The sequence below is a fragment of the Anabrus simplex genome, chromosome 1 (assembly GCF_040414725.1).
Source record: "Anabrus simplex isolate iqAnaSimp1 chromosome 1, ASM4041472v1, whole genome shotgun sequence".
NCBI lineage: Eukaryota > Metazoa > Arthropoda > Insecta > Orthoptera > Tettigoniidae > Anabrus > Anabrus simplex.
The window spans coordinates 1,571,239,243-1,571,255,783 of NC_090265.1; the positions used below are offsets into that span (position 1 = coordinate 1,571,239,243).

Sequence of the window (16,541 nt, forward strand, 5' to 3'; positions counted from 1 at the left end):
TTCCTGTGGTCCATGTTATTATTTCCCCAAGATATTTGAATTTCTGAAAAATTTTAATCTCTTTATTACTGTTCAGTTGAATAACTGGTAAATCAACTTTAAAAGTTGGCATCACTTCTGTTTTTTCAAATGAAATTTGCAATCCCATTTTTTTTGCTATAATTTCTAGTTGTTCAATTTGAAATTTAGCCTCTTCTATTGTATTTGCAAGTAATGCTAAATCAACCGCAAAAGCAAGGCAGTTGAGTTTAATATTTCTACCGATCTTGATAGTTCGTTGGCATTTCTTGTTCCATTCACACGTAACCTTCTCCAATGCACAATTAAATAACAATGGTGAAAGTCCGTCCCCTTGTTGAAGTCCAGTTCTTATAGTGAATGATACTGATAATTCACCTCTAAATTTAACTTTTGCCTTCATATTTTTAAAAGTCATATTAATGAGGTTAACAAGTTTTTGGTGTAAGCCAAATTCTTAAAGGCTTTTTAATACTGATTCACGATGAATACTCTTGTATGCTATTTTAAAATCTCGAACTCTTTGGTGCTTCATTATCCATTTTAAACTAATGATTTGATCTGGACAGTTTCTACCTGGTCGAAATCCTCCCTGATATTCTCCAAGTTCTTGGTCGAGTTGTTCTTGGATTCTTGTGTATATAATCTTGGATAAAATCTTGTATGTAATATCAAGCAAGGATATCCCCCGATAATTATTTGGATCGGAGCGATGACCTTTCTTATGCAGCGGGTGGATTATCGCTGCATTCCATTCCTCGGGAAGCTTCTCCGTGTTCCAAATATCAATGATGTATTTATGTAGGTTTTGAATAGTCTGATCATTAGCATTCTTCCATATTTCTGCTACTATTTGATTCTCTCCTGCTGCTTTGTAGTTTTTAAGTGCATTAATTGCTGTTTTCACTTCATTGTAAACTGGTAGTATAATCTTTTGTAATGGAGTTTTATTTTTTAGGTTAGGGTAAAATTCTAAATGTTCCACAGGATCCTCGCAATTAAGTAACTCTTTGAAGTATTCTGCAAGGATGTTAGCATTATCTTGATTATTGTGTGCCATTTTTCCATTTTTATTTCTTAACATACGTGTAGGAGGGGTAAACTTAGATTGATATTGCTTGAATGTTTTGTAATAGTCTCCTGTTTTATGTTGATTGAATGTTTCCTCTAAGTGTTAAGCATTTCCTTTTGATAATTTCTTTAGCGGTTTGCCTTCTGGCATTAATTAGTTCTTCTCGAGACTTTTCTGTTTTCCTCTGTTGATCATTTAACCATGCCTTGTGACTTGCTTGAATTACTTTGTCATATTCCCTGTTCCACCACGCATGTATCTTTCTCCTTAAATATATTTTATTATTTATTAAGTAACTAGGATCGTAATTTCTCTTTGCTTTGAGATGATTACGTTTGTGTTTCTTTTTTGGTGTTAACTTGATTTTTATTTTTGAGATATAATGATCCAAGTCAATGTCTACCCCACGGAGGACTCCGACATTATAAATTTCTTTATGATAATATTTATCCATAGCAATAGGATCAATCTGAAACTCTCCCAATTTTACGTTAGGGCATTTCCATGTCAAAAGTTTATGTGGTCGCCTCATGAATCTGGTGGTTTCCAAAATGAGTCCATGATCTGCACAAAGTTCAATTAATCTTTGGCCATTTTTGTTCGTTAATTTATGAGCTGGCCATTTTCCTACAACTGTGCGATACTTCTTTTCTCTGCCTATTTTAGCATTGAAATCTCTAAGTAAGATTTTTATATGCTCATCAGGGATCTTCGATAATATGTAATCAAGTTCTTCCCAAAAGTTTTTAACTTCTCCTCTATCTTTATTGTTTTTGTCTTTTGTTGGTGCATGGACATTTATTAAAGTAGAAGTTTTATTCCTTACTTTAACTGTTAGAAGTGCCATCCTCGAAGAGTTTGAAGAAAAATCTTAATTGAGTCTATTATGCTACTATGAACAAGAAATCCTACACCAATTCATATTTCATTAATCACCTTTCCAGATCATATCTGGAATTGTAAAGCCTGACCTCGGTCAGAAATGTTTTGATCGAAAGATCAGACAATCAATGCTAGGGTTTTATTTCAAATTTATCTAATTTCTCAATTAGTTCTAAGGTGTTCTTGAGAGATTTGTTTGATACAAATTTGTGGTTTTTCATAAGAAATTTCTGAATAAATTGAGCTAGTTTATACAGTGGGCTAGGTCTATAATCAATAATGGGGCAGATGGGGACATCGGCCTTGTGGATTTTGGGGAGAGCTTTGGCGGTGGGCAGACTGGGGTTCATATTAGTTAATTGTGTTTTTTCCTGTTCTGCGAATAAAAATTATGTGTTCTTAAGTGTTTGTTTCAAAAGGCGTTAGGACTGTTAAGTCCGTTGAGTCCGATCTTTTTTAATAATAATAATAATAATAATAATGCTACTTGCTTTACGTCCCACTAACAACTTTTACGGTTTTCGGAGACGCCGAGGTGCCGGAATTTTGTCCCGCAGGAGTTCTTTTACGTGCCAGTAAATCTACCGACACAAGGCTGACATATTTGAGCACCTTCAAATATCAGCGGACTGAGCCAGGATCGAACCTACCAAGTTGGGGTCAGAAGGCCAGTGCCGATCTTTTTTAAATATAGAAAAGGAGTCATTGTTGAAAAGGGTTTTTTAGTTTTGTCAATGTATTCATCTTTGTCCATGATGACAGTTGTATTTCCTTTGTCTGCCTTTGTAATTATAAGGTTATTGTCTTTGATTTTCTTTTTTTAGTTTGATAACGTTATCTCGTTCAGCAAAAGATGTTCTGCTAGTGTTACTATTAGCAGTTACTGTTTTACCTTTGGAAGTATGGATCTTATTTCATTTTCTTTTCACATTCAATCTTACTTCCTCTTGTAAATCTAGGGGTACCTTACTGATAGCTATTTCTGACTCTATGACTAAGTTGGTGGCTGAATTAATTTTATTTAACCCATCCGCTTACCTTATAAACATCAGTTCCGGATCTTTAAATTACTCTACCCTTTAAATGCTGGTGTTTATAAGGTCAATGCAAGACTGCGCTTAAATGATAATATCACTGCAACTACTGGCACAAACGTTGTCAAACTTTCATAGAAATACTTAAAAATGATCATTTCAATGGAATGTGCTACATTACAGTGAAAAATATGAACTATGCACTATAAACCCACATAGTAATTCTTACGGTGCATTGGAACCTTTACATTCGTAATATTTACATCTGCTTATTGACTCGTATTACTATCACTAAATGTAACAAAGGCTTTTCAGTCTGTCAAACACACAGCAAATACAATGTAAATTAAAACACTATAAACATATCTGTAAAACACACACTAACATATAAAAAATGACATGCTTCCTCAGATTCTATCAAATCACTTAAAAACAAGCTTATATATGTACAGTATTGTTTACGTAGCGTAAACTTGTCAATGATAGAGAGATTAGTGATAACATGAAACAGTAATGACAAAAAATAAAATATATACAATTATTAATATAATGAAAAACTTACGTATTTATCTAGACTGCCGATGTTAAGTCCGTTGTCACTAAACATTATTTCAGGACAGTCCTCTTAATGAAATTTTGGAAAAAACTAACATCCTCTTTGACTTCTTAATTTGAGTCTTTAAAAGCATCAAGCTTTCAAGTAGGCATACGATCTTTCATGGTATGGATAATACCCTCTTGAGTATCACGCCCCTACCTCACCACCCTCCTGACCCGTCTTAAACACCTTCCCCTTCCGCCTCATAACCCTCAACCCTCCCACCTTCCCCAACACATTTGACCAGTTTGTGCTAACACACACGCTGCAGTTCACTCCTCCTCTCAACACGACCAGCTGCATGGCACGCTGCACAAGGAAAACCCCATAAGCACTTAAGAAAGTGGAAATTGCAACACCATGAAACCATTGATCGTTGTGTTGATTTTCAAGATGTGCAATGATGCCACGTAGGTATGTAAACGATCAAAGTTTCAGACCCATTGGATGTTGCTACAGGTCTCCCCACGTGATTGGTCACGGAGGAATCAACTCCAGTATACGGACTCTGGTGTAGCGTAGTTGACTTGCAGTCTGTGCAGTGAAGTGTTCCCCGTCAAACATGCCTCGACGACAGAGAAGCGCATACTATCAACAATTGTCGCCGTTTGAGAGGGCTCGGATAATTGGGCTGTGTGAGGCTAGATTATCGCTAAGGACTGTCGCTGCACGTGTTGGCCGACAGGCGTCTATGGTACAACATGTATGGCAATAGTGGTCAAATGAAGGTACCCACATTCGTAGACCTGGCACAGGCCCAGCGTGACAGACAACTGTGAGAGAGGATCGCCGCATCATTCGGATGGCCCGGATGGAACCCCATGCAACAGCAGCGCAAACTCGAGCAGCTGTGGCACTCCACGTTACACAACAAACAGTTGGTGATCGCCTGCGTGCAGCTGGCTTACGAGCCTGTGTCCCTGCAGAAGGTGTTCCATTTACCCCACAACAACGACGTGTAAGGCTGGCCTGGTGTCGAGAAAGATCGACGTGGGTCGACGAATGCAACAGGGTCGTCTTTAGTGATGAATCGCGCTTCTATCTTTCCCACAGTGATTGCCGGAATCGTGTACGCCAATGTACCGGGGAGAGGGGCAGCCCAGATCTTATTGTCGAGAGGTGCACAGGGCCAACACCAAGCATTATGGTCTGGGGAGCTATTGGCTTTAATGTGAAATCACAATTATTGCATGTTGAGAGCACAATGACTGCTCGACAGTATGTTGATAGGGTACTCAATCCAGTGGTTGTCCCTATGATGGTGAACATTGCTAATGGGATGTTTCAGCAGGAAAATGCCCGAGTTCACACTGCAAGCATCTCCAGAGAAGCTCTCCACGACATCACAACCTTAGAATTTTTGGAAATGAGACATAGCTCTCATAGTGCATTGGCACTGCTGGTGGCTTCAAGTGCCTATGCAGTGACCTCCACGGTATGCACTAGCCTTGCATCTTGGGTGGTGTGCTAAGTCCCAACTGACGAGCCTAACTTAGCACACGAGGGCGAAACGCAGGCAACCAAGAATGAGTTAGCTGGAAAATTTCTAATGTCCAATAACGGACCATTATATTGGTATTATAAATTTACACATTCGGGACAAATATTTTAGGTTCCTTATGGGAATCAACATCCACATCATTTGATGGCCAGGCAGGCATCAATTTTTGGAAATGAGACATAGCTCTCATAGTTCATTGGCACTGCTGGTGGCTTCAAGTAGCCTATGCAGTGGCCTCCACGGTACGCACTAGCCTTACGTCTTGGGTGGAGTGCTAAGTCCCAACTGACGAGCCTAACTTAGCACACGAGGGCGAAACGCAGGCAACCAAGAATTAGCTGGAAAATTTATAATGTCCAATAACGGACCATTATATTGGTATTATAAATTTACTCATTCGGGACAAATATTTTAGGTTCCTTATGGGAATCCACATCATTCAATGTATTGCTGCTCGTGGTGGGCACATCCTCTATTGATTGTTGTCCAAACTTGCGGTCAGAGGACCTGAAAGTGTAATCATCGAAGCACAACCGAACACTCGTCCTGCATATTCAATTGCAGCAATGTAGCACCACTCCTTCTGGGTGTTGCAATTTCCATTTTCTTCAGTGTATATCTTACTACATGTTTGTCTTGCCCCATCTTAAATTTATATCCATCTAAATAGGATTCTTTTTCTTATAGGCTTTGCAATCCCTATTCAACTGGGAATAACAGCGGCCTAAACAACTAAGGCCTACTTATGTAATCCCACCACCTAATAAGGAGTAAGGAGAAATTGAAGGAACTTACTAGAAAATTGAATCTAGCAAAGAAGGCAGCTAAGGATAACATGATGGCAAGCATAATTGGCAGTCATACAAATTTTAGTGAAAAATGGAAGGGTATGTATAGGTATTTTAAGGCAGAAACAGGTTCCAAGAAGGACATTCCAGGAATAATTAATGAACAAGGGGAGTGTGTATGTGAGGATCTTCAAAAGGCAGAAGTATTCAGTCAGCAGTATGTAAAGATTGTTGGTTACAAGGATAATGTCGAGATAGAGGAAGAGACTAAGGCCAAAGAAGTAATAAAATTTACATATGATAACAATGACATTTACAATAAGATACAAAAGTTGAAAACTAGAAAAGCGGCTAGAATTGATCAGATTTCTGGGGATATACTAAAGACAATGGGTTGGAATGTAGTACCTTATCTGAAGTACTTATTTGATTATTGTTTGGTCGAAGGAGCTATACCAGATGAATGGAGAGTTGCTATAGTAGTCCCTGTGTATAAAGGAAAGGGTGATAGACATAAAGCTGAAAATTATAGGCCAGTAAGTTTCACATGCATTGTATGTAAGCTTTGGGAAGGCATTCTTTCTGATTATATTAGACATGTTTGTGAAATTAATAACTGGTTCGATAGAAGGCAATTCGGTTTTAGGAAAGGTTATTCCACTGAAGCTCAACTTGTAGGATTCCAGCAAGATATAGCAGATATCTTGGATTCTGGAGGTCAAATGGACTGTATCGCGATTGACATGTCTAAAGCATTTGATAGGGTGGATCATGGGAGACTACTGTCAAAAATGAGTGCAATTGGACTAGACAAAAGAGTGACTGAATGGGTTGCTATATTTCTAGAAAATAGATCTCAGAGAGTTAGAGTAGGTGAAGCTTTGTCTGACCCTGTAATAGTTGAGAGGGGAGTTCCTCAGGGCAGTGTTATCGGACCTTTATGTTTTCTTATATATATAAATGATATGAGTAAAGGAGTGGAATCGGAGGTAAGGCTTTTTGCGGATGATGTTATTCTCTATAGAGTGATAAATAAGTTACAAGATTGTGAGCAACTGCAACGTGACCTCGAAAATGTTGTGAGATGGACAGCAGGCAATGGTATGTTGATAAACGGGGCTAAAAGTCAGGTTGTGAGTTTCACAAATAGGAAAAGTCCTCTCAGTTTTAATTACTGCATTGATGGGTTGAAAGTTCCTTTTGGGGATCATTGTAAGTATCTAGGTGTTAATATAAGGAAAGATCTTCACTGGGGTAATCACATAAATGGGATTGTAAATAAAGGGTACCGATCTCTACACATGGTTATGAGGGTGTTTAGGGGTTGTAGTAAGGATGTAAAGGAGAGTGCATATAAGTCTCTGGTAAGACCCCAACTAGAGTATGGTTCCAGTGTATGGGACCCTCACCAGGATTACCTGATTCAAGAACTGGAAAAAATCCAAAGAAAAGCAGCTCGATTTGTTCTGGGTGATTTCCGACAAAAGAGCAGCGTTACAAAAATGTTGCAATGTTTGGGTTGGGAAGAATTGAGAGAAAGAAGAAGAGCTGCTCGACTAAGTGGTATGTTCCGAGCTGTCAGCGGAGAGATGGCGTGGAATGACATTAGTAGACGAATAGGTTTGAATGGCGTTTATAAAAGTAGGAAAGATCACGATATGAAGATAAAGTTGGAATTCAAGAGGACAAACTGGGGCAAATATTCATTTATAGGAAGGGGAGTTAGGGATTGGAATAACTTACCAAGGGAGATGTTCAATAAATTTCCAATTTCTTTGAAATCATTTCGGAAAAGGCTAGGAAAGCAACAGATAGGGAATCTGCCACCTGGGCGACTGCCCTAAATGCAGATCAGTATTGATTGATTGATAATGTGCCAGTAATACAACCAACAACAACTGTTCTTCCTAACGTTCACTAGAAGAACACGATTTTAACACATTCATCAAGATTTTATTTTGTATATCAGACTTTTAACCTATATTTAATCACATCTTGGTTTCCATTACCAGTGATCTTAATAGCACAAAAACCATATAAGACTATTACGCTATAACGCGTTGAAGTGCCACATATTTCATATCATTTTAACTTTAGTATGTAATTCTGTAAAATGTGTCATTTGTGTACATTGTAAAGACAGTTTAGTATATTCTTTTGCTTGGTTACAATTTTAGGCTGATGATAACACCATATACAGGTGTCAAAACCAGTACCTTAAATATGTTGTAAATAACAATCTTGTACAACACACATTGTTTTGAAAAGGTGGAACTTTAACCCAAATTTTAACAATGAGACAGGCCAGTTCACAAGGAGAGTTGGACAAGGTCATGGACGGATGACAACCCAACAGGATGACCGATATCTGACCATCCGTGCATTACAGCATTGTTCAGCAACTGCCAGAGAACTGCAACAAAACCATAGAAGGGTCACTGGAATCACGGTGTCTGACCAGCCAGTAAGTTCAGGTTAAGAGAAGTGTCCTTATGACCCAGACTTCCTGTTTGAGTGCCCCGTTTAACGCAGCGACATCGTGCAGCTCGCCTTCTTTTTGCGCATATCTACGTCAACTGGCAACTTCGCCAATGGAGACCTTTGTTGTTCACAGACGAGTCCAGATTTGCTGTGACACAGTGTGATGAACGTCAACATGTATGAGATGCCGTGGTGAGCAGTACATGCCAAATGTTGTCCTGGAAGGCCATCGATTCGGACAAGGTTCTGTGATGGTGTGGGGTGGCATCAGTATTGATGGCCGTATGGATCTTGTTGTAGTCCGTGGTAGTCTTACCGCTGTGAGGTACATTGAGCAGATACTGCTACAGCATACTGCTGCATACGATGTGGGCCCTGAATACGTACTCATACACGACAATACCAGGCATCATGTAGCGCGCATCACCAGAGCTGTCTTGCGAGAACTGGACATTCAAAAGATGGAATGGTCATCAGTCAGTCCTGACCTTAATCCCATCGAGCATGTGTGGGATAGGCTTTACAGAAGTGTTCGTGGACGTCCTGTTTCACCACAGGGTCTCATTGAAGAATGGGACCTAATACCGCAGCGTGACCTCCGTCGACTTATACGGAGCATGCCACGTAGGTGCCAAGCTGTAATAAATGCTCGTGGAGGACATACGTCATACTGAAGCTCTCCAACTGTGATAAAATACCACCCTGGAGAACTGTTATCACTTTGTTTTCGCCTATTTGGACATTTCTGTTTGTGATCTGGAAATGAACGCGAATCCATCAATGTTCTTTTGTATATTTCAACGGTAAAGAATAAAGGTTTAGTTGGTAATATACCTGGGTGTGAGGTATTGTTTTGTGGAGCATAGCATACGTTCAAAAACATGTTCTAATTTTTTTGAACTGTGTATATAAGGTCAATTCAGCTGGTTCTCTAGTTAACCCAATCAATGCTAAACTCGTAAATTTATGTTTCTGTGCAGCGCTCACGTTACTAAGCCCATAAGATTCTGTACAGTGAAAGATCAGTTCAAATGTTGTGCCAGAAGTTCAAGAAATATCTAAAGAAGAGATAGTTCGCTTTTCCTTGTATTTGCATTAGGATTTTGTTTTCTAGCAATGACAAAATATATACACACTAGAGTCCCATTAATCCAAACCCCGTTAATCCAAAAGTCCGGTTAATCCGAACTGAAATATTCAATTTTTTAAAAGAATCTCCTTATTGAAATGAAAGAACATATTATAGAATGAAGATTTACTTGCATTACTTGCATTTTATTAGTCATATTTTACTAGAATATCTTAATGTAAACATAATTACACATCATAAACCATCAATCACCGGTCGTTTATCTTTACAAAGTCTGTTAGTTTCTTTTGCCATTATGATTGGAACCTACTCTAAGATGCAGTGTTAAACCATGGTCTCATTAACATCAGAATCAGTGGGCGTAGCTGCGGAGTGTTGCTCGACGTAGCACACGGCAATTTCTAAGGCAGCCGCGGCATCTGAATGTGACACTAGTTGTTCACTGTGGTCTTCTTTGTCGTCACTCTGTTCCTCATCTACTCCAGATTCTTTCTCCCCATAGCTACAATTTCTTGATCTGTTTGTAATTGATGACAGTCAGCTTCCATCCACTAGCTAATGTCATTTTATTTGTCGTTTTCTCCTCTACGGGTTCTTAACTACCCTACTGTAATTTTATACAGTATTTTATTAATGTAACTGCTAAAGAATGGACATTTCAGATTACATTACTGTATTGTAGAAACTATTTTAATCAGACGGCTGAGGCACTGGCCTTTTCACCCCAACTTGGCAGGTTCGACCCTGGCTCAGTCCGGTGGTATTTGAAGGTGCTCAAATACGTCAGCCTCGTGTACGTAGATTTACTGGCACGTAAAAGAAATCCTGCAGGAGAAAATCCCGGCACCTACACGTCTCCGGACACCATAAAAGTACTTAGCGGAACGTAAAAACAATAAAATTATCATTAGAAAATATTTTCCGGTTAATCCGAAAATCAGATCAAAAATTAGATGTATGGCTTTTCAGGCATTTGCTCTATTAACCAGCGTTTCGTCTTAGGTCTGACACTAGACTCTTCAGAGTCTAATCCGAACAGACTCCGGTCCCAATTAGTTTGGATTAACGAGACTCTACTGTATATATATCTCCTGTTTGCAAACACAAAAATGGCTGCACCGCAAAGAGGAAATGCCTTGAGAGTGATGAAATCGAACAGCTTTTAGTTGATAGTGAATATGATGTTGGAGATGATGTGATTAAAAGTCTCAGTGAAGATCAGGACAATGACATCAATGAGGAAAATGAAGGTGAAAAACGTAGAAAGAAAGAAAGAAAGAAATATCATAATTTGCTTGGATTGCTGATCAGTTTACTCCAATACTACACACTTTTGGCTCACACAATTCAGGTACTGAAGACAATATATGACGTGATGATTCTCTGAAAATAGATTTCTTCTGTGTTTGTTCAGTTCTGCAATGGTACAGGTTATTGTGGAGGCTACCAACGAACATTACAAGGTCTTAACAGTTTACCCAACTTCTATGAATTGTAGACTTCAGAAGTGGAATGATGCAAATTTGAATGAAAATTTGCATGATTTTTGCATTTAAAATGATCATGACAAGCAGAAAAATGTTGTGCGTGTCAACCATTATGATGTATGGTTGTGTTTATACCATGCTTTGAATAATACCATTACCATTTATGGACTTTGAACCTTATCAACATTGTAAATTTATGCTTAAATTTGATTTATCTTAAAATGTCAGTTAAATAACTAGTAAAGCTATTTTTCAATAATTGCATATTCCTGGGATAAACCCAGCACAGAGGGAGCACATTTACATAAAAAACCTAGCATTGAAATAGCCACAAGGTGAAGAAGACCAGAACTATAAGCATAAAAGCAGTACGCAAATAAAGAGCCTATCATACCGATCAATTTTTTCTTGAATTTTTCTTTCAATCTCAGGATCAACAGGGTCATCAATCTGATTCTGAAACTCATCAATCCATGCAGGACGTAGACTAGCAAGGTCATCAATCGTCCAACTGAAGTGCTCTCGAGTCTCCTAGAAACACACAGAAATAATATTTTTTTAAATGAGACTGAATGTTGATACAATCCTATACAATCCAGCCCAACCAGAGGTCAGTATCAAGCCTGGATAAAGAGGAAGGATGCCTTTTTTTTTTTAAAATCAAAAGCAGTGTACTCCCTAGGGCCTTTTTAATAGGACATTTTTACAGACCACCTGAAAAATATAACCTAGATATGTGCTATTTACGTAATATTCATACACATTTAAGTCACTGGATGCTCCAAATTAAAGTGTAAATACTGCTCCAAATTGAAGTGTAAATACTGTCAAATTGCTAATTTAAATGATAAATCTCATTATTGTCCACATAATTGCATCAATTACATCGGAATTTAAATGTTTAGCTTGACTATCACGTAGTGTCATGTCTGCTCATCAATTTCGACGTTCTGTTTTACTCTAGGCCTACTAGATGGCAACCCTAATAAACCGAAACTATCTTGGGCGTCTATGGCTGTGATTTAATTAATTTAGTCAGGTAAACACCAAACGTGTCACCAGAGATCTTTTACATGCCAACACTGAATGACATGGAGTGTCAAAATGACTTTTTCCCGCCCTTCAAATATCCGACTACATCTGCCGGGTTTGAACCCGCTATCTTGAGATTCAGAGGTGGACACACTAATACTGATCCATAGTGTAATATTCTCTCTACTACTATGCAAGTTTCAGCGTAATTCTACATTCCTACCTTCTGCCGCCGCTTCTCTTTTGAACTGCTGTGCTCCTGCCTTTGCTATATACTGCCTTGCTTACCTGCTGCAGTTTCCACCCATGGACGTGACTGTGACGTCACTCTTCTGGAAAACACTGACTCTCTCTTACTTATGCTTCTAGATTTTTCCATTGTGCTATATAACCCAGGCTCCACCCCTCACAAGTCAGTCTCACATCGTTACAGAGTGGTACAGCACTAACGACCTGTGTGCTGTCATTTTATTATTCGGCCATTACCATCCTGGCCTATTTACATCGTGCAACTTGATGAAAATCATAATGCTATTTTGACTTTGGATTTTCACTTGGCTAGTGTCAGTATTAACATTCGAGATGCGAGATTTATCTTTTTCAACTTAAGTTTACTACCGGAACTATACTCTGGACAGGGGAACATTAACTGGAAATCACATATTTACGTGTTTGTGATACCTACTGGTTGTTCAACAATCTTATTTCTCAAACAAATACAGCTGCCCGGCAAAGAATCTCTACCTCGAAGTATCCACCTTTACTTGCCTCTCCCCCCCCCCCCCCCCCTTTCATTGTATTTCTATCATATCATTCCCCTTCTTTATATTTTTTTATGCAGTTCCTTCTCCACTTTGTATATTTTTACGATTCTGTAATTATATCTGTGTCATGTCTAAATTTATATTTACCCATCGAATGTATGAGGACGGTTTGAAAAGTTCTCGGAATCACCGCTAGATGTCAGTGCTAGAGCAACGAGGTTCCCGCGCAATAATCACACATCCTTTGAGAGTGAACATGTGGCGCGTCAGTGCTCTAGCTGCAGGAGTGTGGTAGTGACGACTCTTTGTTGTTGTACCCGTGTAGTGATTTGTGACAATGGAAAAAAACTGAGATTCGAGCAGTGATTAAATACTTTGTAAATATAGGTATGAAAGCAAAGGAAATTCATGCCGACTCTCAGAACACACTGGGGGACTCTGCTCCTTTATTTTCAACTGTTGCCAAGTGGACCAGCGAGTTTAAATTTGGTCAGGAGACCTTGGATGATGATCCGCATAGTGGACGGCCAAAAAGTGTTTGACCCCAGAATTTATCGCAAAAGTGCATAAAATGGTCATGGAGGATCGTCGACTGAAAGTGCGGGAGATTGCTGAAGCTGTAGGGATGTCTTCTGAACGGGTATATTATATTTCAACCGATTAATTGGGTATGAAAAAATTATCCGCAAGATGGGTGCCGCGGCTCTTGACATTGGACAATAAACGCACCACACTGGAAATGTCCGAACAAAGTCTGGCCCGTTTTCAGTGCAATCAACAAGATTTTTTGCGCCGGTTTGTGACTACAGATGAAACTTGGGTCCACTTCTATACCCCAGAGACAAAACAGCAGTCAAAGCAGTGGAAACATGCTGATTCACCACCACCAAAGAAAGCAAAGGCAGTGCGTTCGGCCGGAAAGGTCATGGCCTCAGTTTTCTGGGATGCAAAAGGCATTCTGCTGATAGATTATCTTCCTACTGGTCAAACAATTACGGGGCAATACTATGCAAACTTCCTAGACCAACTACAGGAAAAGATACGCGAAACAAGGCCTGGTTTGGCAAGGAAAAAAAGGTCATCTTTCATCAGGACAACGCTCCGCCACACACAAGTGTTATTGCCATGCAAAACTTCATGAACTGGGGTATGAATTGTTGCCACATCCACCTTATTACCTGATTTGGCACCATCAGACTTTCATCTATTCCCCAAGCTGAAAATTTTCCTCAGTGGACGGAGATTTTCTACAAGGGAAGAACTGACAGCCGAATTGGAGAGGTATTTTGCAGGTCTGGAGAAATCTCATTTTCGAGATGGGATCAAGGCATTGGAACATCGCTGGACCAAACGCATTAGTCTACAGGGAGACTATGTTGAAAAATAAAAGCAGTTCTACCGAGGTAAGATACTTAATTCTAGTACATTCCGAGAACTTTTCAAACCACCTACGTACTTCTACTATCTATGCGACATTTGTAAATTTGGCATATTCTTACTTCGTAACTATTGATTTCAGAGCTGTTCCTACTATTTTCATTGCTCACTTTATTATGTTGGTGTCCTAATCTTAACAAAAAGTTATCTATCTTGTTGAACATTAAATATATATTTATTTGTTCGGACAATATTCTGGTTCTCTATTGTAACCCTTTTCGTCACCTGTGGTGGAACAGCCAAGATTTCAAATAATCAAAATCGCAATTTGGTTTTGTAAAGTGTTCATTTATTGTTTAATTGGACCTTTCGAACTGCAAAATTAACTGAGTGCAAAATTATTTTGTGTGTTATGTGTATAAGATATCTGGTGTTATGTAATTATATGTTCTAGGAAATCATGAACATTTAAGGACTAAATTTTCTCAAGATCTTGATGCAAAACGTTAGGTTTTATAGAAGAATGTATTGTGTAATTGTGTCTTAAATATTGAACGCAAATTGTTAGGCAGCGTGTACTGCCAAGTGTCGTTTTCTCTGTGACAAAATAGTACTGCATAACGAAAAATTCTCGAACTTCCCCCCCGCGGAAATCTGGTGAATTGTAATTGGCCATAATAAGGTCTATTTTAACTGGTGAATATGGGTGTCTGGAGTAATGCGATTAGTCTCCTGTGCTCGCTCGATTTCTGGTTTAGGGCTCCTCACGAGAGCGAGGCAACTGTCCGCGTCTTTGAATACTGATCACCTTAGTGGCCAGACGCACTCTGCATCCGTCCTGTCTCGGATCTCTAGGCCCCTAGGTAAGCACTATCATCTTATGCTTGATTTAATTTAAATTCTTTCTCATGTTTGGGCCTTTGTTTGATTTAAATAACTTTGTGGTAATGTAACTTTAAAATTTGTGTATCAGAATTTCTCCCTAGACTTCCACATTCACCAGTTTTGGTTTTCTGAATGACTGTGCCTCATCAGACAGTAATAACATCTTGTTTTCAGAGGCAATTCTCTTTTCTTGTTCTGAATTTTGTAACCTATGAAAATTGCAATTGACATAAATTTATCTGCCTTTTATGTTCGCCTCCTGTAATCCAGGGTCAACTCCTGTGTTAAAGTTTTGTACATCCTACTATCCGAAGAGCTTGAGTATTTAATTGTTTGAATTTAATCATTTTATCTAAATGTTTTTCGTGTCAGTATGTTTTTCATTTCAGTGTTCTTAAGTTTTATTTTCTACATCATTTGTTATCCCTTATTTTTCTATTTGGTGTTGTACCTTAATTGTAAATATATTGTTTCAAGGGTTGACTGATGTGTGCCTCTCTTTCTCATGGCCTTGTTAGGATTCCTTTCACATTTCCACATCCTTCCATAGTTGCCATTTGGTAGACCTGTAAGTTAAAGTTTTCGCATCTCGAACAAGGTGTTAAATTTGGTTTTAATTTCGTATTATTTCATTATTATTATTATTATTATGATATGTAAGTGCCATAAGTGCTACACTTTTTATCCTCTGGGGCCCATCACCTTCTCTCTGCATATTTGTTTACTATGCCATTATTCTACTACGTACGCCATAGCCGCCATAACAGAGGCAGCTATGAAATTGCATGCGAGCACTTGATTCGGCCGTGTCGTCACAGACCTGTAAAAAGTTTTCGCATCTTGAATATGGTGTTAAATTTGGTTTAAATTTCATATTATTATTATTATTATTATTATTATTATTATTATTATTATTATTATGTGTAAGCACCGTAAGTGCTACACATTTTATCCTCTGGGGCTTATCACCTTCTCCCTGCATAGCTGTTTACTACACCATTATTCTACTATGTTCCCCATAGCCACCATAACAGAGACAGCTATGCAATTTCATACGAGCACTTGATTCGGCCATGTCGTCACAAACCTGTTTGGCACTCTACAGCAACCAAGTGATAAGCCCCGGTGTTACATGATTATGAACAAGCAGTGGAACACTAGAAGTTCAAAAATGCTCTCTTATATATTGTTCTTGAAAATTAACGCTAATATAGTGTTACAAATAAAACTCCATTTGTTTCATTACTTTATTTCAGGATGACCTAGTAACTGCACACACACACACACACACACACACACACACACACTCTCTCTCTCTCTCTCTCTCTCTCTCTCTCTCTCTCTTCTAATCAGTTATGAATAGCCACACTTACTAATTACTGTCTATTCACAAGTCCCTCTTATTTACGGCACAGTAGGTGGTCCAGCCCGTTGCTATCCTTACTTTCACTTCCCCACGCCCAGTTACGTCATACAGCAGCTGTGTGTGGACTGCTGGATCTGAACACAGGGCTATGGGTCACTCGACACAC

General features: G+C 38.8%; 1 protein-coding gene across 1 annotated transcript in view; it reads right to left on the bottom strand.

Moving 5' to 3' along the window:
- Positions 1 to 16,541, bottom strand: part of bora (aurora kinase A activator-like protein bora) — a 321,188-nt gene that overhangs the window by 237,030 nt on the left and 67,617 nt on the right. Inside the window, exon 2 of the mRNA XM_067153480.2 lies at positions 11,346 to 11,482. Coding sequence (XP_067009581.1) covers positions 11,346 to 11,482 — 137 coding nt within the window. The remainder of the gene's footprint in view (positions 1 to 11,345; positions 11,483 to 16,541) is intronic.